Source organism: Ictidomys tridecemlineatus, chromosome 13 (assembly GCF_052094955.1).
Source record: "Ictidomys tridecemlineatus isolate mIctTri1 chromosome 13, mIctTri1.hap1, whole genome shotgun sequence".
In the NCBI taxonomy this organism is placed as follows: domain Eukaryota; kingdom Metazoa; phylum Chordata; class Mammalia; order Rodentia; family Sciuridae; genus Ictidomys; species Ictidomys tridecemlineatus.
Window position 1 is genome coordinate 7,488,726 of NC_135489.1, and position 25,047 is coordinate 7,513,772.

At 44.5% G+C, this 25,047-nt stretch overlaps 1 protein-coding gene across 1 annotated transcript in view; it reads left to right on the plus strand.

Annotated features, from left to right (window-relative positions):
- Window positions 1-25,047, plus strand: part of Cd226 (CD226 molecule) — a 61,842-nt gene that overhangs the window by 19,869 nt on the left and 16,926 nt on the right. The window contains exon 2 of the mRNA XM_078029902.1: window positions 14,877-15,224. Within this exon, the coding sequence (XP_077886028.1) occupies window positions 14,877-15,224 (348 nt within the window). The remainder of the gene's footprint in view (window positions 1-14,876; window positions 15,225-25,047) is intronic.

Below are 25,047 nucleotides of genomic sequence, written 5' to 3' on the forward strand. Positions count from 1 at the left end.
AACTATATTTCGGGAAAGAGAAAGTGGGCATGAACAGATGGTGCACGTCATACTAAATTATTCCCTAGGGCTGGCATACTCTTAAATTCTATTATTTAACATTGGCTTTGTTTTGTTTATCTTACGTGATTTTTAAAGTAGCTATGTGCCAAATTAATCCTTTCTTCTAACATGCAGCCAGGCTTGTAGTTTTGTGAGTGTATTTTGCAAGGAAATCACCAATCACCATCTTGGTGTTATCCCTGCTTGTTGGAGCCACGGGTGATTTATTTCTATGCATCACTTAGATGCCCAATTTAGACCAGTGAGTAAATTGTTTTTGCTGTTGAATACAATTGCAAAGATGCTTTGTTCTCCTATGATTCTATAGCAATAAGCTTCTGCGCTGGAACGGCCTACTGTGATAAACCTCACCTTGATTGAAGCACGTCAGGGTGTGTTTGTAATCGCTGGACTGGCTGGACACATCCTGCGATTAGGCTCAAATCCCCCAATTTTATGGCTTTTTGTTTTGTTTTGCTTTAAAAAGGCAAACCCATAAATGTGACAAATGTAATTCCAAGATAATGGAGTTAGGAAGCCATTACTGAAGGCAATTTTAGAGGAAAACAGAGAGTGTAAAATGATGACTTTAAAATATTTAAAATTATGGTGGTGGACATTAAATTGCAGACTTTGAAGGGAAGTGTGGACGGTGGAAAGGAAATGGAAGTCATTCCTAATTTAGAGAAAGAATTTGCAGTGAGATAAAAGAGCCAGGGAGAATGGCAAACGTTGAGTTTAAATATTCAAAAGGAACCATTTCAATTAGTTTCTTCATTTAAAAAAAATGGCATGTAGCCATAGATAGGACTTATTGATTCATAGGAGGCAGATTTGTCTAGCTCTGGCTAACTGTAATCTCGGGGGAAAAAAATCTGTAGCTTTTATTTATTTCTTCTTTGCTTCTACTGTTTACAATTTTAATGTGGCTCTTGGATGGGTTCTAGCAAAGGGAAAGCCACAGCACCACAAAAAGGACCCAGGGATTTGGGGTTAGTTGCATTACCATTGGATTCATTCATCAGGTTAAAAATACATTCTATGGACTTTTTGATCAATTACTAAAATGTCCACGCATTTCTGTATATTTTAGCTTTTTCTGCTAATAAATTAAAAGCAAGTGGCAGCAGTTCTCAAGCCCGTCAGATCCAGTTCTCTTCCATGGTAACTATTGTGTAAGTCCCGTTAGCTGTTTTGAACTCCTATTCATAGAGAAGAAAACTAGCTACTCACATAATGTCCGAAGAGTAGGTATGTGATCTAAGCATGATATACAGAAGAGATAAGAAGGCAGCCACTTGTGTTGAGATGGTCTGTATTTGAACGTGTCAGTCTCAGCACTAGTGCGTGAGAAGGCAAAACCAAGAGGAAAAGTCGTCCACCTCAGGATCCCCGTGAACCAGCCACCCAGCTGGAGACCCCACGCCTTGAAGGGTGTCGACACAAATGACGCTCTTTCTGAAAGGAACCGCTCCTGGTGGCAAGTGCCAGTTCTGCAGAGTGAGATCTTCCCTGGATTTAAACTGAATGGGAGAATTCCTGGAATGGCCAGGACAGGTGAACACCGTTTAAAAGCATTTTGTGGACTTTTTCTCGTATCATTTTCTTTCAGATGAGTCAGGACCTTTTTCATTATTATTTATACTTCCTTTGAGGGCTGTTAGGTTTGGCTCAGAACTCAGACTATCATCATAGATAGCGTAGGCCTTCAGTCGAGGCTGCGCTAGTTTCCTCAGAGCAGGGAGTTTCTGTTTTGTTGGGAGAGACCGAGTGACAGCTGAATGCACCTGAAATGGTTTTGGTTGTCATCCTCAATTAGAAGAAGGGCCAGAAGTCAGCTCTGTCTTGCCCTTTCTTCTTTTTCCAATTTCTTCCAGTAGAAATGCTTTTGTAAAAGAGCAATCTTCAGGACTTGGCAAAAAACACTGAACTCTGTAGCTCTTCAGTGAGAAAATTGGAATCTGGCAGAGCCTTAGCAAAGAACTGCCAACCACAGGTTCAAGTCAACTCTGAAAAGAAATATTCTCCCCTTGGCCCAAGATCACAGTGGATTTACTGGCATAGGGAATACCTTATAAGTTTCTTTTCTGGTGATGCTAAAAAACTTGAGTCAAGTCTTCCTCAAATGGCCAATGGACGCAATCAAAGAAGCTCTCAGAAAACTCAGAACTTGCTAAGGATCCCATGGCTGTTTTGCATGCTTCACAAGGAATATTGTACAGAAAAGTAGAATATCAGACCCAGAGATCCTCGCTTCCTGATGTAATGTATATTTCATTTGTGGTGGTCTGTAATTTTCCAGTTCTTCTAGCCAGTCTGAGATTTCTCCCATCTCTCTTTGGCTGTCCCTTGCTTGATAGCATGCTGGCTGGATGTGGATTAGGACACCTGAGCCCTGGGTAGATTCTCTACCCATAGCAGCTGCTGCCTGCCCGTGAACTCTGGTTTGCAAAATGACCTCCGTCACCTTTCCTCAACTGCCACTGGTGCTTAACCCATGGTCAGAATTTAAATGGTGGATGCAATCTGCCTTAATAGATTTACTAAGTTTGCTCTAAAGCTATGTGCTTTAAACAACGATTCACACTCTACTGCATAAACGTACATTAATGAAACTCTGGAGTTGCTTTTGGCAGTTCTTGCTTTGATAGAAGTACCACATTTTAGAAAGTAAAGCGTTTATTTTGTTTTCCCTTTGTGGCCAAACCAGTCCTTTCCCACAGTGAGAAATGAGCAACAGAAATTGCCAAATCATCCTGTCTGTGATCTGTGACAGTAACAAATCCCTTAGGAGCATTTATCTCCTCAATTAAGGACTTGCTTTGTTTTCCAAGCCCTGACAGCCCGTTTTCTAGAACATCCCGTGATCCTTCTTTCCCCCTAGCTATCCCTGATACTCCCAGGATGCCTCTCCTCCTCCCCTGTCTTCATGAAGGTCGGGTGGAGCCAGGGAAGATGCCCTGCAGGTCCAGGGGAGAGGCTGCTGGTGGCTGCCTGCAGGCCGGTTGGGAGCGAGGAGGATGGCACGCTCCACCCTCCTTGGACTTCCATCTGCTGCTGGTGCCGGGGGCAGCCCCCCCCCCAGGGTGGCCTTTCCTGCTGCCTCTATTTATAACAAGAGAAGCGACATTTAAGTCTGGGATAACCTCACTCTAGTTAGGAAGAAGTAACAAATCCATCTGTCCCCTAAATGCCCTCTAGCTCCCAGCTGCTTGTGCTATGTCCCACCTGGGGCTTGGGGGACATAGACAGAGACTGCGTTTCTCACCAGTGGCTAGGGGCACAGTCGGAGTCTTCTCTGGCCTGTCTCATAAAACGATGTGACAATGTAAGTGTCCATGTTAAAACAGCACGCGCAGAGTGTGCGCTCAGTGACAGGCAGATAGTGAGCAGCATCCGGTGAGGATCCTGTCTCCCACGGAGTGTGGGAGCTGAGACCTCAGCAATGGGGTGACATGCATTTTGGACATAAAGCTCCTCGGGGGGAGGAGCTTTATGTCCAAAAATTTAAAGAAGTTCATGGTCTAGACATCTCGGTCACAAAATGTATGCAGTTTTATTCACCCTGTCTTGGATTACAGGGGAAGAAGATGTGCTTATGAATACACAGAAAGCCCGGAATGGGCTGCATTGGAAAAGAGCCGGTCCCTCTCTTCAGCATCACTGATTGTGTCTCTAGATTTGGACAACATCCTTCCCATCATAGGGCTTCACCGTTTTATGTTAAAGTGAAGAAATTAAGAAGCACTTTGAGTGGCTTCAAGAAAACGAAGAGTTTGTTGAACTCAGTTGAACAAAAAGTTAAGGTCACAGCCCAAATAGGATTAGAGACATCTTTTGGGTGGGCAAAGGTTCTTAGTTCATTATAATTATGACCTATCTATCTAGCTGTATGGGCAGATCTGATTATATATTAAAGAGTGTAAAAATTAAGTGACAATGTTTCGGACTCCGTTTTATGTCATTTCCCATTCAACTCTTATTCAGAGGCACACATATTTTGGCATTAGGCAAAGCATAGATACCATGGATAATTTTTTCTGTATATTATATCATAAAAATTCCCAATGTTGACACACTGACATCTTTATTCTTCATAATTCACTTAACCTTATTACATTGCTGGACATTTAGATTATTTCCAGTATTCACTATTTCAACTAATGCTTGATAGCCATCTTCACATATATAATGCTTTATTGAAAAGTATTGCTTCCTAGGATTGATTTGTAGACCTTTCCTCTAATGTATAAAGAACAGAAATTGAATGCTGAATAAACATATTATTTCCTTTTATTTTACTGCCGTCTTCCCCATCTCTTTCTCTCTCTCTCTCTCTCTCTCTCTCTCTCTCTCTCTCTCTCTCTCTCACACACACACACACACACACACACACACACACACACACACACAATGTCCTTTTAAACTCAGGATAAGAGATGTGGACACCCCTGCTTGCTTGTTTCTTCTTGCTGCTCTTTCCTTGATGGCTTCCCTGCTGGACAGATTGATGATCATAGCTATCCCTACCAGAGTCACATTCACACTGGTTTTTCAATATTGTTGTATGTTTCATTTTAACTTCATTATAGCTTGAACTAAATAACTTCAGCCTCTCCTCCCTCCGAGAGTCGTGAGAAATATTGTCCATCTTCCTGTGGTTTGAACAGCATCTGGAGCTTTTGTAGAGAAGGTATTAAAGCCATAAATACTGTGGTGCTGGCTGGTGCTCCGAGGGACGCGGTATCAGGAGGGACAGTTTCTGGGTGTGTCTCCCTGTGGCCAACCTGGGCATGAAGCTCTGAACTCCTGCAGAACCTGGTCTCACCCACTGAACTCGATACGATGTCCTCTTGGGAGGTGATTCCTCCGCCGCCACCTTTCCACAAAACTGAGAGTGCTTGGTATTGCTAAGAGTGGGGGTGCTGCCCCAGGGACTCCATATCCGAGGCCAAGGAGAGATGGCAACAAATGAAACATTTATTTGTAGCAGGTCTGGAAGTAAAACCGAGGAGGGAGTAGTTAGCCTACCTTGGGATGAGTAATAAAATATTCGTCCACGGAGGCACAATCACAGGTAAAGAGCAATCTTCCTGGAGTGAGGAGACAGGAGTACAGGAGGGCTGTCTGCAGAGGGAAACTGCAGCACGTGGTAGCTTCTAGGAGGAGACAAGGCTGGCAAAAAGGAAGGAGGAGAAGCACAAAACGTTTTTGCTAAAGAACACGTGCTTTGTCCTGGAGTAGCAGCGGGGAGCAAGGAACTTTTAAATAAAGATGTGTCAGGATCTGATGCACATTTCAACCCTATAGTTTTGGTTGCAGTGTGGATTGGAGGGGGAAAGGGCTAGAGTTAGAGCATTCATTTAGATAACCATTCCAATCGTCCTTAAAGGAAACGGCTTACAACTCTCATGTTTTCGTTCCTTTTGGTTTAGAAGTCATACTTTCTCCTCTGCAGATCTCTCTGATATTGCTTTTAATTCCTGCAGATGAAATAAATGGAGTTAACAAGTTGTTATCGATCATACCCTATATGCAAAGGTTAATGTAAGCTTTTTCCTGAGGTTAAAAGAAGCACAATTTATGGCATGACCACATGGAAACCTTCAGAACACGGTGAAGTATCAACCTACGGACGCCTATTTTAGAAATTATTTTTGCTTGCGAAAAGCTCATGATAAATCAAGAAAAGCAAAAAATCTACAAAAATTTAGACCACACAGCAGTTTATATTTTGCAAGTGTGGTCATTTCTTACACAACAGTTATAGAAAAGTGTGAAAGGAAAATTAAGGCCATTGGACTCAGTGGCAGAGAAATGGCTCTGGGCAGGGCCAGGGAGAGAATTGAGACCAGCAAGGCCTTGGAGACTAACGGGGTCAGACCGAGTCGAAGAGGGAGATCTCAGCTGACTCCACCATGTTATCCTGCAGATGACTGGGGGCCTTGGGGGTCTCCCCTGCAGGTCTGACAGTAAGGCCTGGTGCAGTGCTCAGTTCCAGGTAAAACTGGTAAAGTTCCAGCACCGTGTCTGCCTTGAACCGCATTCTCCAGAAACAGGGCTTTGTAGGATAAATGGATAAATAGGGCTTTGTAGCATAAATAAATGTTTTAGGGAGTATTCTCAGGGAAATCCACGAGGGTCACCGGTATGAAAGGGAAGGAGATGGGGTCGGCCTGGAATTAAGCCAAGTTCCGGTTGGTGGGGGTGCAGGCAGAGGATTCTGAGAGTGTCCCGATGGGGGGGGGGAAGCCTGCTCCTGCCAGTCGGGGGTCAGGTCTCTGTGGGTGTGTAGATGACTGGGAAAGGTAGGTTCCTTCAGCCTCAGGGGGTCTTCCAACAGACATGGCAGGTGCTAGCAGCTGGGAGACAGCAAGAGAAGGTGGGGTGCCAGAGAAGGATGAAGGGATCCTGGGGTGTCCAGGTAGCCCTGGGAGCACCTGCTCTGCGAGACCAGAGGGTCTTCTGCTCCCTTTCTTATATATTTCTTGTGTGTTCTTTTTGCAGAAATTTTCAGAAATTGTTGCAGAAATTTCAGGAAAAATTAGTTTGACTCAGTGTTAATTTTGAGTAAAAGTGATTAGTTATCCATCAGATTGGTAAGATTCATGAATCCCGGAGAACAGTGTGATAACCTTACGAAATCATTTGTTTCCACGGAAGCTGACGCGTGCAAGCCCACACCTATGTGTGTGCACACCTTACGGATATGTGTGTCATTTCTTTGTCTTCTCATTTTAACATCATACTGATGCCTTCATCATTTTTCAAATTTCATCAGAAATGCTACCTATTTGTTCTCTGTTCTCTCTCGTATTTCCAACTGGAAATATGAAAGAAATATGACAAAGTAGTTATAAAATGAACAGTGACATGGGCAGGAAATGTGCAAAGAGGCAGGGAATTGAACTTGGACTGGATGTGCTCGATGCACATAGGGAATCGGGTGTCCTGAGTTCAGGGGCCTAAGCAGAGTTGTTTCTGGAAAATACTTCTGTTTGGCCAGAGAACCTTTGCTCGTGGTTGGTGAGCCCTGGTCAGCATGGCCACCCTGCGGAACTCACAGAAGCCCATTCTGGGGTCTCTGTGGACTCCAGCACCTCTGCCAGGAAGTCCTGGAAGCTCGGTGGTGCTCCTGCCACTTCATTCTTCTGGAAATTGTCATCTTCATCCCAACCTCCACACTGGGGTCTCTTCCCTAACTCAGAATTTTTTCCTGATTTGTCTTAATTTCAATAACTACTGGGATCTTTGGGAACGGATGAAGGTATGAATGTAGAAGGAAGGGAAGAGGAAGGCCAAGAGATGAGATCTCACTGCTGCTGCTTGTGATCCCTCTTCCTGCAGGAGTCTCCCCACCCAGGTCACAGGCACACCCAGCTTGTCGGCCTGTTGCCCTGCGCACACCCACCGGGAGGCTTCCCGTCCTTCCACTTGGAAAACAGTCAAATGGACGACATCACACAAATGCGCTGGTGCCTGCCTGGAACGGAAATTGTTGTGTGCATTCCAGCAAGGACAAGGACAGAAAGCAGTTTCTGAGTATAGGATTTAGGTTTTCAGAACATAAGATGCCTAGGAACTGGGGCTTCCTTGGAGACTATTTTGCTTCTGTGAAATCCAGCCCCACTACAGGGGAAAAGACACCTCTGGGTATGTCTCAGCTGCTTTGTGGGTGTCAGTGATGGCAGGCCTGGTTCCTGTGGCCCTGCAACCCCTGCCTGGGTGTGAACATCTCTGCCATTCACCAGATGGTGACTGATCTGTGGAGATCAGTTGGGGTAGCACATGTCATGCTGGCTCATAATAAGGACTAATTTCAAAGTTTGTCTTACTTTTAAAATACATTGAAAATGTCTTCTAAGTGTCTGAGATAACCTGCTTAACGCAGTCTTCGGGGAAGTAGTCTACCCTCTCCTGGGGATGATTAGAGACTCTTACTCAAGGTATCTTTTTCCGTTAAGAACTTACTATGCAGAAAGTCTGCATTATCTGGGGGCCCTGCTGGTAAGAATTTGGCAGGAAAAAAAAATCAATAGTCTTGGGCTGTATTGTCATCTTTTAGTTTTATCAGACCTCAGAAATATACTATTGAAAATTCATACATCCGATTCATTAGTTGTTTTTCTGGTTGGGAAAACCTCAGAATTGCTCAAAAGTCAGACTTTCTCTCATGTGCTTTAGCAACTTTATGGTACTGGCTTAAATGAAAAGCGTGGCTCTAATTGTGCCATGGCAGAAAGACCGAAACTTACTTTTTGCACAATTAGAACCTGAACAGAAGTTACAGTGAGAGGATCCCAAGTGTCGGGAGCCCCGGGAGCTGGCTTAGGAAGCAGCGTGGGCAGTGCCTGGAGTGGCAGGTGCCGGGAATCATGAATCTGCCCAGCCTGCGGGCGAGTCACTTGCTCTTTTGTGCGTAGACAGGTGTGTGGCGTGGTGGACACACTGCACATCCACTGTGTACGCAGGTTTGGGGCTGAGCTCTGTGTTGGCATCCGGGACGGCCCTCCTGATTCTAGTTACTTTCTTCCATTTAGACAGATGTCCCTGCCTGGCCTGCCCTTGCGGCAGCTTCGTCAGGCTGCTTTATCTCGAGACTGTGCTTTCATCCTTCCAGGTTTATCTGTGACTTTCAGGCAAGCCATGCTTTAGCTGTTTTATCTTGTTTCGTTCCTTTACCTTTTATCTGCACTCTACATGAAGGATGGGGACGGCAGCACATGACAGGGGGCTGCTGATTCTCCTAGCAGGGCGGACTTGCTGCTGCTGATTGGAGCCCCCAGACACCCTGAAACGTGAACCTGGACCATCCTCGGAGGGTGAAGTCCTGACGCCTGGATGGCCGTGACAAGGTGTCACCATCTGGGTGGTGCACACAGCAGAGATGCTCCGTCCGGCAGTTCTGGAGGCTGAGGCAGAGTCAAGGGGAGGGTGGTCCCAGGCCTTTCTCTGCTTCTGCCAGGTGCTGGTAATCTTTGGCATTTGCTGGATGTAGACAGAAGCACCCCCAGAATCTGCCTTCATCTTCTCATGGCCTTTTCCCTGTGCCCTGCCCCTGTGTTTTTTTTTTTTTTTTTTTTGGAACTGAGAATTGAACCCAGGGTGCTCAATCGCTGAGCCACGTCCCGGACCTTTTTTTAAAAATATATATTTTATTTAGATCCAGGGTCTTGCTGAGTTGCTACGAGCCTCACTAAGTTGTTGACGCTGGCTTAGAACTCGCAACCCTTCTGTCTTAGCCTCCCAAACCGCTGGGATGACAAGCGTGTGCCTCTGTGCCCAGCTGAAGTCTCTCTTTTTACTAGGAGGCCAGGCACCTCGGATTGGGGCCCCCCTACGCCAGCATGACCTCATCTCAGCAATTACAACAGCCCTATTTCCAGATTAGGTCACATTCCCAGAAACTGGGGTGTGCCATGTGTATGTGGGGACATGTTCAACTCACCTCCCAATCTGGTCATCATGGAACGATGCAGCTTTTCAGAGGAATGTCATCCATTGGGTATCTCTGCCCCCTTTCCTTACCCACTCATCTGCTGATGGACACCCAGCCATCTGACACTATCTCTGCCCCCTGTGTTCAGCATGAGCGTGTCACAGGGAGTTCTTAGCAGTCGGCATGTGCGTGGCTCGGCTTCCTGGTCGGGGGCCGACCTACTGAAGGTTACATGCTCTGATTTGTTCCCATTCTGTGCTGCTTGGTGCTGCCGCTGACTGACTTCTTCCCTTTGGTCTGTCATAGGCAGAACTCTGAGGGAGTCAAAGCAATTCTGGAAAAACTTAGTCTGGCCTCAGCACAGCCTCCGTACTGCATGCCCTGTGAGCTCCCAAAGTGCTCCTTCTCCACGCTCGGGACCTGCTTGTAACTGGAAATTAGTGTGTTTATTTATTTATTTGCCTGCTTGTTTTTGAGAGCTCTGTCACAGGTCATTTTAGAATGCTTCCTTAATCATTATGCATTATAATCGATCACTATGCAGTCCACATTTTATTATGCATTTGTATGGGTCATTCTTAAGAGTTTTTGGAAGGTTCTCAACTGAGCATCTTCATCCTCTGGGCACGGCTGGGAACAGGAGAAGCCTCTGTTACCGTTATCACTCCAACTGGGCTGGTACAGGAACAGCGCTCTCACAGAGGGCTTAGGGCAATTCTGAGCTGTTCCACTTGTAGTCTGGTTTGAACTTCATAAGAACATGTTCTTGTTCTTGTTTCAGAAGCTCTGGAGAGGCCTGTCAGAGAGGGAATTGGAGATTTGCACTTCACCTGCATAGGAGAAGTGGTGACAAGTGAAAGTAGATAGGGTCACCCAAGGATGCTGTGTGGAGGTGGAGGGCAAGGTGACCCTGGGGCATGGCCGCATTGAAAAGGACCAGTCAAGGAAGTTCTCAAGAAGCAGTGCAGGGAGGCCAGAGGAGGGGAGAGGGACAGGAAAGCCTCTGTCACCAAAACCAAGAGTGGGTGGACTGTTTTCAGGAGGGCCACACAGCTGGTGCTCAGGGCCAAGGACTTGGTGACATCTGCAGTGTTGGCGAACGGTCAGATGGGTGCTAGATTGCATGAGGTCCTCGTGAGAAACGAGGGGCAGAGCCAGGGGAAGAACCCACTCCTTCCAGAAAGTCAATGAAAAGGGGAGGAGAAAGAGGGTGGATGGCACCATAGGGTCCCAAGTGGATTCTCATGGCTGGAGAGAGACCCTACTCAGAGGTGAAGAAGCATCAGTCCGCTCAGAGGAAGAGGCTAAAGACGATGGGAGGCTTCCACAGGGCTGGGGTTCTGGCGTGGAAACCGCAGGGCTCTGAAACCCAACGTGTTCATGTGGTTTTGGTTCTGCTATTTGCCAGCACTGCACCTTGGAAAAGTTAAAGTTCTGTTTTCCACCCGTGAACCAGTCCCTTATTTTGTTTTTTTCCTGGTGGTGCTGGGGATGGAACCCAGGGCTTTGGGCATGCGAGGTAAGCACTCTACCAACTGAGCCATATCCCCAGCCCTCCAGTCCCATCCTATATCACCTGATTATATTGTTTTGAGCATGAGCCGTGGTCATGGGTGAAGGTGTGCACCACAGCTTAGTCCCCGGCTTCCCAGACCTCACGGTGCAGCTATTACATCTTTTATTGTGGAAATGACAATCATGCACCAATGTGGAAAGAAGAGCATCGTGAACTCCCGTCAAGTTGGGGCCCATGTGATTGCCTGTATCTCAAACCTCCTCTTACTCAGTTCTTATCACTTACTGATCCTCCACCGCACACCTCCAGTCGTCCTCCCAGCGTCCGTTTTTCAACTCCATGCACTGGAACTGGTTGGTACGTCTCTCCCCTTTAGTTCCCTCCCTCCCTTCTCCCTCATCTTTTGTTTCGGGTTTTCATATCCCACGCACTGCTTTCCCATGGGTTCTGACATTTCTCTGCTCTCTGTAAACTGGTAGTTAGACTTCAGGACTTGATCAGCATGCAGTTGGATTATGTTGGCGAGACTGCTCCTCACAAGGTGGCTCTGCGGAAACATGGGTGTCTTTTTCTGAATCTGCACATACTGGCGACCTCTGCTTAGAACATAGCTGTGAATTCACTCTGGCATTGCAAATACCATTTAAAACACAATTTTAATATTTATAGTTATTCTGGATGTAAATACCCTCCATCCACCCAAAGACACGGAATGCTGCCTACGGAGTGAAAGTGCAGATTGATTCTTTATTCAAAAAATATTGAGTTCTCCTCTACTCCAGGTGAAGCATGGCTCTCAGAGAGAGCTGTAAAAAGGCCTGGCTCGGCCCGGCACGGTGGCATGTCTCTGTAATTCCAGAGATTCAGGAGTCTCAGGCAGCAGGATTGCAAGTGCACAAGGGCTGAGGCATGAGGTGCAGGTGTGACCAGGAACGTGTGGACTCCTAGGACTGAGTGGTGCTTGAGGAAGGGGACTAAGCACTGAAATGACTTTAGGAAAGATGGATTGTCATGCCAGAAAAGTCACATGCAAGGTACAGAGTGCTTCAGGATGTCGCCCCGCAATAAACTCATGTAAAAATAACCCGGTCCACACAGCTGAATGTAGGTGTGGAGTAAACTGGAGTTGCTACTTTCATTTCCGTCTTCAGCATTACATTAGAATCCACCTCCTCCTTCCCTCTTCACTAGGATAGTTGGGTCCCTGATTTGGATGGACTCACTTTTGAACTCCCAGTGTGTCAGGGTGATGGCCTTGTTTGGGGGGGTCTTCCTGGTTGTTATGTTCGGTGTCATCCTTGGGTAGCATTTCCATCTGGCCACGCAGGAGGACCAGGTCACCCGAGAAGCCACAAGCCACATCTGAGGCAAGGCAGATTCTGCAGGCCTCCGTGGGTCTTGCTCTTCATCTGCCACCACCACTCTGTCCCTCAGGTTATCCGGAAGGGACCATGGGGACCACTCTGTTCTTCCAAACCCACTGTCTGTCCTGTGTCTTCAAGCCTAGTGTGAGTCTGTGAATAAGAGGGCCTGGGTCCTTATACAGAGCCTGTGCTGTGACCTCCCTGCACCTTGCTCTCACAGGGCCACCTCCATCTGTGTGGCCTGGATCCGTGTCACTGGGGATCCCCGTTGCTTTATGGATTCATCCTCTGTGAAAATGCAGATATTCCTAAGGAGGACCCCACTTGGTACCTGAGTCCACAGGCGTGGGGTAGCTTCGTGGGAGCAGGTTTGAGTGAGAGAGGCGGGTGAAGACGGCTCCTGCGGAGGAAGAGAGGAGCATCCAGAGGGAAGAAGAAAAGCAGTTGTGAGAGAGAGCCCTGAAGTCAAACAGCAAATCCGCACCGAGGACCTGTGGGCCGCTTACTCCCAGGCTCCTGCGGGGCTTGCGGACACACCGCCATTTCCCATGTGTCCTCTCATTCCCCAGCACGGGGTGCTGCTGTCCGACTCAGCTGTCTTCCTGGGGCCCCTCGTTCCTTCCTTTTCTCTCCTCTCTTTCTTTCCTCACCTTAATTTTCATTTCCCCTTTTCTTTCTTTGAGCTTTAACTTTCTTGTTCTTTTCCCCATTTTTAAATACATTTTCTCCCTCTCCACCTTTTCCTTCCCTTTTCTCGTGTTGGTTTAAAACTTCAGATGCAGCGTTTCGATGCTTGTCATGTGGGTGAAGTGTTAACTCGGGTGCACAGTTGCATGGTCACAGACTGAAAAACCGAGGGTTGCGGCTTCTCTTGACGTTCTGACACCGGGAACCACTGGCTGAAGCTGGCTCTCAGTGGGCGTGAACTGTGGTGCACACAGTGTTCTCACTCAGCGTGAAGATAGAGAAGTGTCAGGTAGTGCATCTTACTGTGTGTCACACATTCCTTCTCCCAGGCTCCCACATGGCGGCCCGTGGCCCATGCCTGGGATCCCAGCCACTCCAGAGGCGGAGGCGGCAGGAGGGGAGACCACATCTCTAACTGTGCTGTGTCCTTTTCTTCTTCTCTTCCTTTTTATCTCCTTCCACCCATCGCTCCTCGGTTGTTGTTCCTGCTGTAAGTCAGAGGCTTCTGGCCACGCAGATGACACAGATGAGAGACACCTTCCCCTCTGCGTTTCCTCTGTTGCCCACCAGCTCCGCGACCTCACCCCTGCCCAGGCCTCCTTCCCCCTTAGATGTCGGGTCAAAACCCTGGGCCGGCAGCAGTAGGCCATCAGAGGAAAGAAGGTGTGATCCTGCAAACAGGTACACCTGCTGCTGCTCTGCCTGAGAAGTCATTCCTTCAGTTCATTCTCTACATTAGGTTCACAACCTTCTTGGTCTCAGGACCCTTTTATACTCTTCAAGATTATTGAGGCACCCACCCAAAAAGCATTTGCTTACACAGGCTGTAGCCATCATACTGCAGTGCTAGAGGTTAATGCTGAGCACAATTCCAAACACGTGCATGTTCAAGCACACATCCGTGGGCGGTCAGAGCCTCTGGCCGAATCTGCTGTACACTTGGGAGAGATCAAGAGTGAAGAGAGTCCATTACATCTTAATATTACTTTGAAAATAAGTTTGACTTTGCAGATTTCCAAAAGGGACACAGGAACCCCATGGGGTACATAGAACACACTAGGACCTGTTACTTCAGGTATTTGGGGCAGTTCCTGAATGCTTGTGCTGGAAATTCCAGAAATGGTATCGGGGGTGGGGAGAATATTGGAGAACTTCATAGTACCGGGAATTCACTCCATGTGTAGTCTCTACTGAGGCACTTGATAGGCATATATGTCTAAAAAATTAGTTTATGCATATATTCAATGAAAATGATTTAGTACCTTTTTTAAAAATTTTTTTTATAGTTGTAGATGGCTAGAATGCCTTTATTTTATTTGCTTATTTTTATGTGGTGCTAGGGATCAAACCCAGTGCTTCACACATGCTAGGCAAGGGCTCTGCCACTGAGCTACAGCCCCAGCCTCTAGTATCTTTTTTTATAACCACTAAAAGCCTAGTTGGTATGACTCTAATCTGGAAATTTTGATACTCACAGTCGGATCCTGAGTCACTGGCTCAGCATGACTGCAGGAGTGTTGTGAAGTTTAGACTCATGATAAAATCACTAAAGAGAAAAGTGCCAGGGGTTTTGGTTATATTTCTCATTATCTGGTTAACCAAGAAACACTGCAAGACTATGTGTGAATGTCGAGTCCTCTTTTCTGACTACCAGCCTTTAAGAAGTTCCTTTCTCTTGCAAAAATGCAATATAAAGTCATCACTTACCAAGGGTGAAACTCCATTAAATAACATCGCCAACCATTTTGATAGAACTTTCTGTCTGGCTTCCACCTCTGAGTCCAACAATGTGACTACCTAAGTCTAATCACGTGCTACTTCTTTTCAGATAGTTTTGAGACAGACGCACCATTGAATCACCACATCGTCTCAGAATCTGGAAAAAATGTCACACTCAACTGTCAGCTTCAGATGGATGGGCTGGTGCATCAAGTCACCTGGGAAAAGATCCAGCCCCATCAGATAGACCTCCTAACCTGCTGCAACTTGTCCCAAGGGAGGAGTTACACCTCAAAGTACCCCAGGCAAATCCTTAGCAACTGCAGCCAGGGCAGCAGCAGCAGCTGGATCCTCATCCCCAACGCCACCGCCTCGGACTCCGGGCTGTACCGCTGCCGCTTCTCTGCCCGCTCAGGAGAAAACGAAACCTTCGTGGCAAAACTGACCATCACTGACGGTGAGTGGGCCGTGTGTTCCAGGGGCAAAATGGGAAAAAGGCAACCACTGAGGATGGGTTGCTGCTGTTCTTTCTGTGGTGCCTGCATTCATTGAATGAGATGCTACTGTTCAATCGTGTTCTTAATGGTTTAGTTGGGGCACATTTATCATTATTCTAGGATTCAGGATCTTTTTATCTCACTTTTTCATCAGCACAAATTGTACAATTAAAAAAAAAAACATTTTTCTATTTTTTCATCTTCCATGTTCCTGAAATCAAGAAAATCAAAACCAAAAGCGTGATGGTACGGGCCCTGTGTTTCAATCTCATTACTCCTACCTCACCAGATTCTATTGATGTTTCTGTTGCAGGTGACAGGGTGGTATCATCCCTCGGTAACCCCAGCAGTAAGGACACAGTGCTAGGTCACGTGTAAGTTGGTCTCGGGGTGACTAGAGGCACGAGCTGGGGGATCACGCGGTTGCTGCTGGGCCAGGCAGAGCCTTTTCTCAGTTAGTTTCAGACCTGAGCACAGAAGCACCCTGACCTTGAGGCTCCCTGAGCTGACCTTCAGGGTCTGCATCTGAGTGGTCCCTTGCTTTCTTTCCTATCAAGAAACACAAGCCAGTTTCTTGATCTTGGCTTGTGTTTGGACCTTTGGAGCCAAGGCTCCCCAGGCTTTGGCTACGCCTTTGGCCTCAGATGATGCTGCAGGCTGATAGTCCTTCCTGAACTGGAACCGAAGGAGAAAGGCTATTAACCACAGCCTCCGCCACCGCACCTGCTGGGGCCCTTGCGATGAGGACATGGCTGGAGGAGAGGGGATGTCCATGTGCAGACACTCTGTTTATTTATTTATTTGTTTGTTCTAATCAGTTATACCTGACAGCAGAATGCTTTTCGATTCATTGTACACAAATGGAGCACAATTTTTCACTTCTCTGGTTGTACACAAAGTAGGATCACACCATTTGTGCAATCAGTCATACGTGTACCTAGGGTAATGATGACCATCCCATTCCACCATCTTTCCTCTCCCCATGCCCTTTCCCCTCCCCACCCACCCCTTTGTTCAATTCAATTTCTCCACTTGTCCCATGCCCCACCCCCATGTGAATTAGCATCCACTTATCAGAGAAAACATCCGGCCTTTGGTCTTTTGGGATTGGCTTACTTTGCTTAGCATGATATTCTCCAACTCCATCCATTTATCTGCAAATGCCATAATTTTATTCTTTTATTGCTGAGTAATATTCCATTGTGTATATGTACCACAGTTTCTTTATCCATTCATCTATTGAGAGGCAGCACACCAGCCCCCTCTGTCCATCTCGAGGATGGTGGAAGCTCTGCTCATTTTCCCTCTCCAAAATAATCTAACACCGTTCTTTGACATTTTAAATGTTGATCATATTTCTGTAGACATAGAAAATAGTTCTTACTTAAAAAAATCTTGCATTACAGAAATAGTTTTTGAACCTGGCCAGGAAAAAAAAAAGTGAAAACAGATACTAACTTTTTCTTAAAGACTAAGGCAAGAAAATGTTCTATTCAGAAAAAAAAAGTCATAATCATTTAAAAACATAGGAAATAAGGCCTTGTCCATTGTGGGCTGAAAAAGTAATTAGAAACATCTTAAATCACAGAGAAAATGAAGGTAAGAGATTTTTAGGAGATAGTTATTTAACTTTTACTAATTAATAAACCTGTCTTTGATTTGTCCAAATATGACTAAGTTTCTTGCAGAAAACTCTTTTTGTGTGTGTAAATTATAAGCAATTTCAAAAATCTGCCAATGAAATGAAGGTGACAGTGTAATGATGGGTACTGTAAGGACCTATGAGTTTTGAACAGCTGCAAAATGGCTTTTTGACATCCAATTGACAGATTGCAAGAGTAACAACTGGACTTATATCCATTAGTAGAAAAGTAAAATTGATGAAGATGACAGCTATTGACTGTATGTTTTGGCTTAATTCTTTTTTCAATTATTATAAGTAAAGACTGAATCTAAAAAAACCAGTCTGAGAGAAAAATAGGTCATTTGTGTTTTGTCTGGTGCAATTTGATTATTTCAAGTCCTGAGGCTGTTTGGTCAAAAATCAATGTAGAGATTAAAGCAGAAAGACAGGTATAAGATTTGGAACAGACTTAATTTATTTCAACTGTCCAGGGAAAGGTGATTGTGACACAAATTTTATAAAGTGCCATACATCCTTTTGTTAGTTCCCATCTACTTCTTTTATAGGGCATACTATTGGATCCAAAAGAGAGATTTTTAAGACTTAAATTTACACACACACATACATACACACACACACACACACAAATATATACACACTCCCCTGACTCTGCCTGCCTGTGTTCATTAGACAAGGAATCATTTAGTCAGAGGTCACTCAAAAGATTTTGTATAATCCCCAACCAATAACTATATAATTGCCGGCCAATATGTCCTATATCCAGGTCTTCCTGTGATTTGTGCAGAGGAGGAAGATGGCAAGGCGTGAATTGACTTGCCTTCGACTTCCTTCTCTGAGTGAGAGGAAATGCCAACGTCTTAGCAACACCACTCAGGGGCTGGAAGTGTATGCAGTAGTTCCAGATTGACCTTTCTGAACTTGAAACTTGACCAGAAGCGTAAGGGAGGGGAGAAAATGTGTGTTTACTGACACCCAACCCAAATTATTTTTGGTCTTTGATAGCCTCCAGATTTTCAGTAGTCATGAGAGAGGTATTTCAGGTAACTCCAAAAGAAATGATGGAATCAGGCTATTACTGTTTAAATTGAGCTTATTAAGTATAAAAAGACTGAGGATAAAATAAATGAAATTGGCTACCACTGAAGGTTCCAAGAGGAGGCTAGTTTTGAATAAACTTCGGTTCACATACTTACTCACATCCTTCTGTGATCTTCTTCCACCCACCATCCCATGTGACCAAGCCACCATAGGTCAAATGAGGTGTGTGGTGAGTGGAGCTGATGAGGGAGGATATGCCGATCATGGAGGGGTGAGGGGTGAATAGGGAGAGGGGGCCGTGTGGGTGATGGCAATCAGATGAACAAATTGGCAGAGAGTCCAAGTTCCGGGTCAGTGTAGGATGAGGTAGGTTAAGTGACATATTGACTTGGTGAAATTCTGGGTTTGTGGAATAGTCAAGGAAAACCTTTGCTGGTTCTTGAGCAAAGATGGCAGAATAGCTTCAAGGAAGAGTGGGTTGTCTCTAAGTTTCAGAGTAGAAGACTTCCACTCCTTTGGTTAGGTTTAATCCTAAGTATTATTATATTTTTGTTATTATTGTAAATGGATTATTTTTGTATTATTTGTTGTATATAGAAATATAATGGTTTTCTCTTTCTAACCTGCTACTTTCCTGAATCGTTTGTCAGTTCTAGATGTTGTATGTGTGTGGTCTCCAGGATTTTATTCAGATGTGATTATGTCATCTGCAAATTGCTCATTTTACTTTACCTTTCCTATTCAGATGCATCCCCCCAACCCCCCATGTGTAATTGCTATGGCTAACTCCGGCCTCTAGGACTTCACTGAGTGCAAGGGCTGAGACTGGGCACTCTCATCTTATTCCTGATCTTAGAGGAAAGGTTTAGTTTTTCACTGTAGAGTCCTTTCACATGGGGCCTTTATTATTTGGGGGTAAGTTTCTCCTACACCTAGTGTAAGAGTTTTTATCATGAAAAGATATTAAATTTTATCAAATGCCTTTTCTACTTCTATGGAGATGATCATGTGGTCTTTGATATCATTTTGTGAATGTGGTCTACTATATTGATTGATTTGCAAGCCTCAAACTGTTCGTGCATCCCCCAAGGATAAATCCTGCTTGATCACAGCATTTGAACTTTTAAACAAGCTGTTGTGTTCAGTTTGTTAGTATTTTGTTGAGGACTTCTTTGTCTATATTCACTGGGGGTATTGACTGTAGTTTTCTTGTGGTGTTGTCTGGTTTTGTTATCAGAGCAAAGCTATTCTCATAAGATGAATTTGAAAGTGTTCTCTCTTCTACTTTTTTGGAAAAATTTAAGAAGAGTGGTTTAATTCTACCTTGTGTGTCTGGTGGAATTCATCTGTGAAGCCATCTTTTTCTGGGATTGGTGATGAGCCCCAGGCCCCAGGTCCACCTTGGCTGGGCACAAAATGGCCCAGACAAAGGGAGGGGAGAGGGGTGTCACTAAAACACCTCTCAGCCAGCTCTGCCACTCGCCCTGCCCTACGTTCTCCTTCTCCTAACCAGGCTTCTGTTTCTCACCACATTTACCTTCTTTCCACGGAGTGTCACTCAGTCGCTCGCTGTCTTCATGTCTGTGTGAGCCCAATCTGCTCACGGTCTTTGAGCCATTAAGCATCTTGAATTTCTCAAACTTTGTTAACTTAAAGACTGCCACCTTTAAATGACTTAATAACTGCATCTGCCTTTATGGTCCAGACTCCTAACAAAAATTGCTGGAGGTTAGAGATTAGGACGCCTTTAAAGTTGTCCAAGTGTCTCTCTCCCATGTGCTCAACAAGGGCTCCTGACTGGTATGTTAATATTTCTACTGATTCTGGTAGGAACCATGTCCACCTTAGCTTTAAGTTTCCTGGGTAGATTATTTTGAGATTTTCTTCATCAACACTTAACATTTGAGGTTTAGCGATTGATTACCAAAGAAAAGGAGATTTCAAAAGATCAGTGGCGATGTCTGTGAAGAACACTTGCATGATCTTTTGTTTGTATATCTAACTTTTAGAAAGGCTATTTGCTCTTTAACTTTTCATTTTCTTTATTTTTGTTCATTTTTTTAACATAATGGTACATATTCGCTAGTCTCAAGGACTGGAGGATGGGATTTGTAAATTAAGATTATAGGAGTATTCATTAGGAAATGGTGCTCCCACAGCCAAGGGACTCTTCCCACATATTTCTTCAGTAAGGCTTGGGGTTGGCAAAGATGGACCAGGGGGAATAGAGTGTTATAGATGATGCATCTTGGCTATTAATGGCTTGGTGAATACTGCTGAGTCTAAGACTCTGTCCTCTTGAGTTGAACTATGAGAATGTTGAAGAAGAAATAAATTTCATTTCTTTTTTTATTTTGTTTATTTCTTTGGTCTTTAATTTCTGCTAAAATTGACCCAATTTGCTCCCCGTTGATTTGGATTCTAGAGCAGTTTCAGGTTAGAGATAAGTTAATTTTTTTTTTATTTTTAGGATTTTGTTAATTCACAGCCTTCTTTCCTATTCCTATGAATTTAGAATTTAGAATAGAGCTGCTATACACTGGGCTGATGGACACATCCATTTCCATGATACAATGCGATGAACTTCAGCCTTTTATAACCTTTACCTTCAGAGAAAACAAAACGTCCACAGCAGTTAATTTATATGATAGGACCACACAACCAGAATCCCATAGCAGCAGTGACACTACTTATAATTAGAATAGCTTCTACTGAAACAGATCTGCCACAATTTTCAGCCCAATTTAGTTTGCTTTTAAAATTCTGGATGATGACTGGGTATCCAGATGTAACATACTGTTTTCAACATCACAAATGAGTTGATTCCTCAATTATGGCCTATTAGGTCATTGTACCTTTCAGTTGCCTCTGCCCAAAGCAGGGTTTTTATAAGGCATTGCATTAAAAAATGCAACTGGTCAGTTAATTTTCTTTATAAGCCCCACATATTGATTTATTTTTTCAAATGCACAATTCCATGGAATATTTGTCTATAGTCATTTTTTATACCTACCCTATTTATGGAGATAAATAAGATATTGAATTGAATAATAGTGACAAGTTAATATCAGAGAGAAGGAATTTCTGAAAGGTCACACATTAAATTGGGTTGGTAAGTAACACTGTTGAGTGTATATAGTAATGTATATATACTAGGAATTGCTATTCTGTAAGTGGGTCTTTGTCTTTAGATTGAATATCAATCTGTTTTCATGAAGTCTTCTTCTCTGGTACAAGTTTTACAGGTAGAAATTTAAATTCAGGCAAACATACTGATTTTCTGCCCCCATAAAACCTGTGCGTGGCCACATTTATTCAAGAGCTTTTCTAATGACTCCAACTGCAAAATTACCATTTATCCTTTTTTTGTAATGCATGGAATTTTCATTCTAAAAACTCCAGGGAATTGTTAACAGCCTGTGACTGCCCCTTAGAGCTTTATTAGAAACTGAACGTGGGCGAGTGAGTAGTTTTCTCCAAAGGCAAGAAGAAAATTACTTAACATGTTTTGAAATTGATTCTTCATATAAGATTAATGGCATTTTCATCTTAACAAAAATTTTCATTGTATAAATTCTAATTCATTTAATCAGATGAAGATTGCTAACTCCATCTGAAGCATTTCAAAAATTCTTGACTTGATCCTGAAAAATATTCAAAGGCAACATAATGGTTTCGTAGAGGACTATGTTATTTAAAAGATAAGGACATGAAGAATAAGCATGGATCTGTCGTTCTTAGAGTTATGTCTTTGAACCTCAGTTTGTATCTTTTAAAACTATAATTTACACTGAAATGATTCAGTGATTCCTAAAGGTATTTACTCAACAGAGAAATATGTTTTCCTTTAAAGCTTTTATAAAATAAATATTTTGCCATCCTCATTGACCACTCTTAAATTTATTTCCAGAATAAATTCAGTGCACTTCACTATTTTTTAGAACTCTGAAGTGGCCATGGTGCTCAGTGATTTATCTGTCATAGTGACTTTTTATTTTATTTACTCACAAGAAATGATTCCTTTCAAAAGTACAAAGTTGGAATGTTAATGTTCTCCCTGGGTTGGTGGAACGGTAAACAGTGTTAGCAATATTAAAAGTGAGAAAAATGAAAAAACACCCTGTCATCATGATGATGGGCGTGGGCAAGGGAAAAGCAGATGTGGTTGTCAAGACCACATTAGCAAAGGATGCTCAAGGACCCAATGTGCCCATGACCCCAACTCTGAGCTAGGTAGAGAGTAAATTTGTGCATATAGAAAAAGTCAGCTCACAAAGTATAGGTGTTTGATGTTAACGGGCCTCAGTTTCTTCCATCTCATCTGGTGCAGTTAGATAGACTCTTCATTCTTTATTCATGTGTGTGTGTGTGTGTGTGTGTGTGGACGCGCACACACACACGCATGCACACGTATATGCATTAATAAATCTGTGAACATTCGTTAGAAGGAGCAACAGACTCATTATTCAACCTGCTGTGGTAAACAGTCAATCAATACATGTGATTTACACCCATACTTAACACATGCATATATGCCAACTCTAAAATACTTTCATCATTTTATTTTGCTTTTAGGTTGACTACTGTTTTGCTTCCTAATCCAATAAAGGAAGGTATCTTTTTTGAAATCTCATCATGCTGTTCCTTTTAAAATCATTGGCTCTTTTATAAGATGAAAGATCAAAGGGGCAACTGGACTCTAGTGTATAAAGCTTCAGATTTAAATCATGACCAGACATCTTGTTTATTGTCAGGTATTGGTTTGTATACATTTTTTTTAAAGCAACTTGGTTAACTTTTTTTTTTTTTTTTTACAACTGCTTAAAGTTGGATAGAAATGGAACATTCAGAGGTAACGTTCGTTCAGTCCAGTGCTTTCTGTGTATTTCATATTCTGAAAATATCTGTATAACATTCACAACAGGCTTGCACACAGGTGTTTATGGTGGCATAGCTACAGTTTGGATCTTGAACTTCTCCCTCAGGCCCACGTGTTAACAGCCTGGTCCCTGGTTAGTGCGACTTGGAGGTGAGGCACCTCTGTGAGGCAGGCCAGGGGGAAGCAGTTAGATCATCAGGGGATGTGATCTCTTGCTCCCTGTTCATGCAGTGAGCACTTTTGTTCCACCATGCACCCCCCTCCGTGTCCTGCTCCCTCTCCATAGGTCCCAAAGCAAGGGGGCCGGCCATTTGATCATGAACTGGAACCTCCCAAACCGTGAGTCACAACAACCTTTTCCTCTTCACAATTTGGTCATCTCACGTATTTGTGTCAGTGATGGGAAGCTCACAACAGCCATATGGTTTGAATTTTGATGTTTTCTAAGGACACCCCAAAATAGTTATAACTAGCAGCTGCAAGAATTGTCCTGGGGCTGTGTCTTGGCCACTACTGGATGAGCATATGTGTCGTGCTTCTATGTGCGCCAGTGGCTATTCTAAGAATTTGTGCATAATTGCTTCTTGACCTGTCACAACAACTCTGATGTATCCATGTTTTACAGATGAGGAAGTGAGGCCCCGGAGAGTTCAGGCAATCGATCTTAAGGCCAGGGAGTCGAGGGGCTGGGATTCAGAGCTGTGAATCTGGCTGCAGGGTCCTTGTCCTGAGCCACAGATCTGTACTTCTACTCCAAGCAGAAGAAAACTGTCATCACTGTCAGCAGCTGGTACCTGGAGGGTCCCCTCCTCCTTCCAGGAGGTCCGTGCACAGGTTTCAAGCTGGGCCGACACAGGGCAGGTGCGGGCGCCGGAATGGGGCTCCAACTCCCTGGGTTTTCCTCCAGCACAGGGGCTTCAGCTCACTCTGGTCCGCAGCCTCAGGCTCAGGCGCTGTGTGGGGAGTTGTTCTCCAGACCCTGCTGTTCTTTATTCCAGGGCTTCATGTATGTCAGGGAGTCGGGTCACATGGGACAGGCTTTCCACATGGTCTACAAGTGACTCAGACGGGGTCTATGGAGCAGGTGCTGGTGCTGATGAAGTCAAGTCCATGCCAAGAACAGATGAGGAAATCCTGTGGCTTAAATGTGTCCCTCCATGTTCAAATGTTGGAAACCCAATCCCAGTTGACAGATAGGAATCCATATCTATATCTATATCTATATTAGTTATACACGGACACAGCGTCTTTATTTTGTTTGTTTATTTTTATGTGGTCCTGAGGATGGAACCCAGTGCCTCCCATGTGTGAGACAATCGCTCCGTCACCTGGGGCCGACAGACAGGACCTTGAAGCGGCCAGGAGGCCAGGAGGCCAGGAGGGCGGTCTTCATTGAAGGATGAATGTCCTTATGGTGGGGTGGGGTTATCATGGAGTGCGTTCCTGAGAAAAGGATGAGTCCACCGCTTCCTTCTCTCTCACTCTTGCCCTTTCTTGTCCTCCCACCACCCACGGGAGGGCAGTGCAGCACAAAGGCCCTGGCCGGACTCCAGCCACCCTGGTGTTGGACCTCAAGAACCCTGGTATTAGTAGCTTAAGAAGGACTGGGACAGGGAACTCTAGGAGGAGCCTCTGGGCATCAGGAGAGTGACGTGGTGACATCTCAGCCCCGACATGACTTCTGGGCATTGTGAAGCACCTGTGCACCCCTCCACCAGAGCCCCCCCTAGATTCTTCCCCTCTGGAAAAGTCTGCTCCCTTCAGCGAATGCCAGGGATCTGCTATGGGTTCCCTCACACGCCCCTCCTTCCCTCTTAAGCTCCTCTTTCCTTAAACCCTGCTCTCCCTTTGCTCTTGTGCGGTAGACCTTAATTACTTAATGGCTACTGCAGTCAGAGCTGGAGTGTGTGGCTCCGCAGGGATAGCGAAGTCCTAAGTGTAAAACCTTCCAAGACAAACCAGAGTTTACTTCCTGTGATAACATATTCTGACCATTTGTACTCTCTCCCATTTATATAACTTCATATTCTTCAGCTAAATGTGTCAGTCGTATGGTTGCCTATTGGGTGTCTTATTGCAGCTTGCAGGTGGCAAGTTGTTTATCTTGATAGCATCAGAACACTTGAACATTTCCTATTGTATCCTTGAGGATAAGCATAATAGTAACACTGTAGTATAGAGTTAGCCTGGCTAAACCACAGGAATATTAAATCCTATGCTG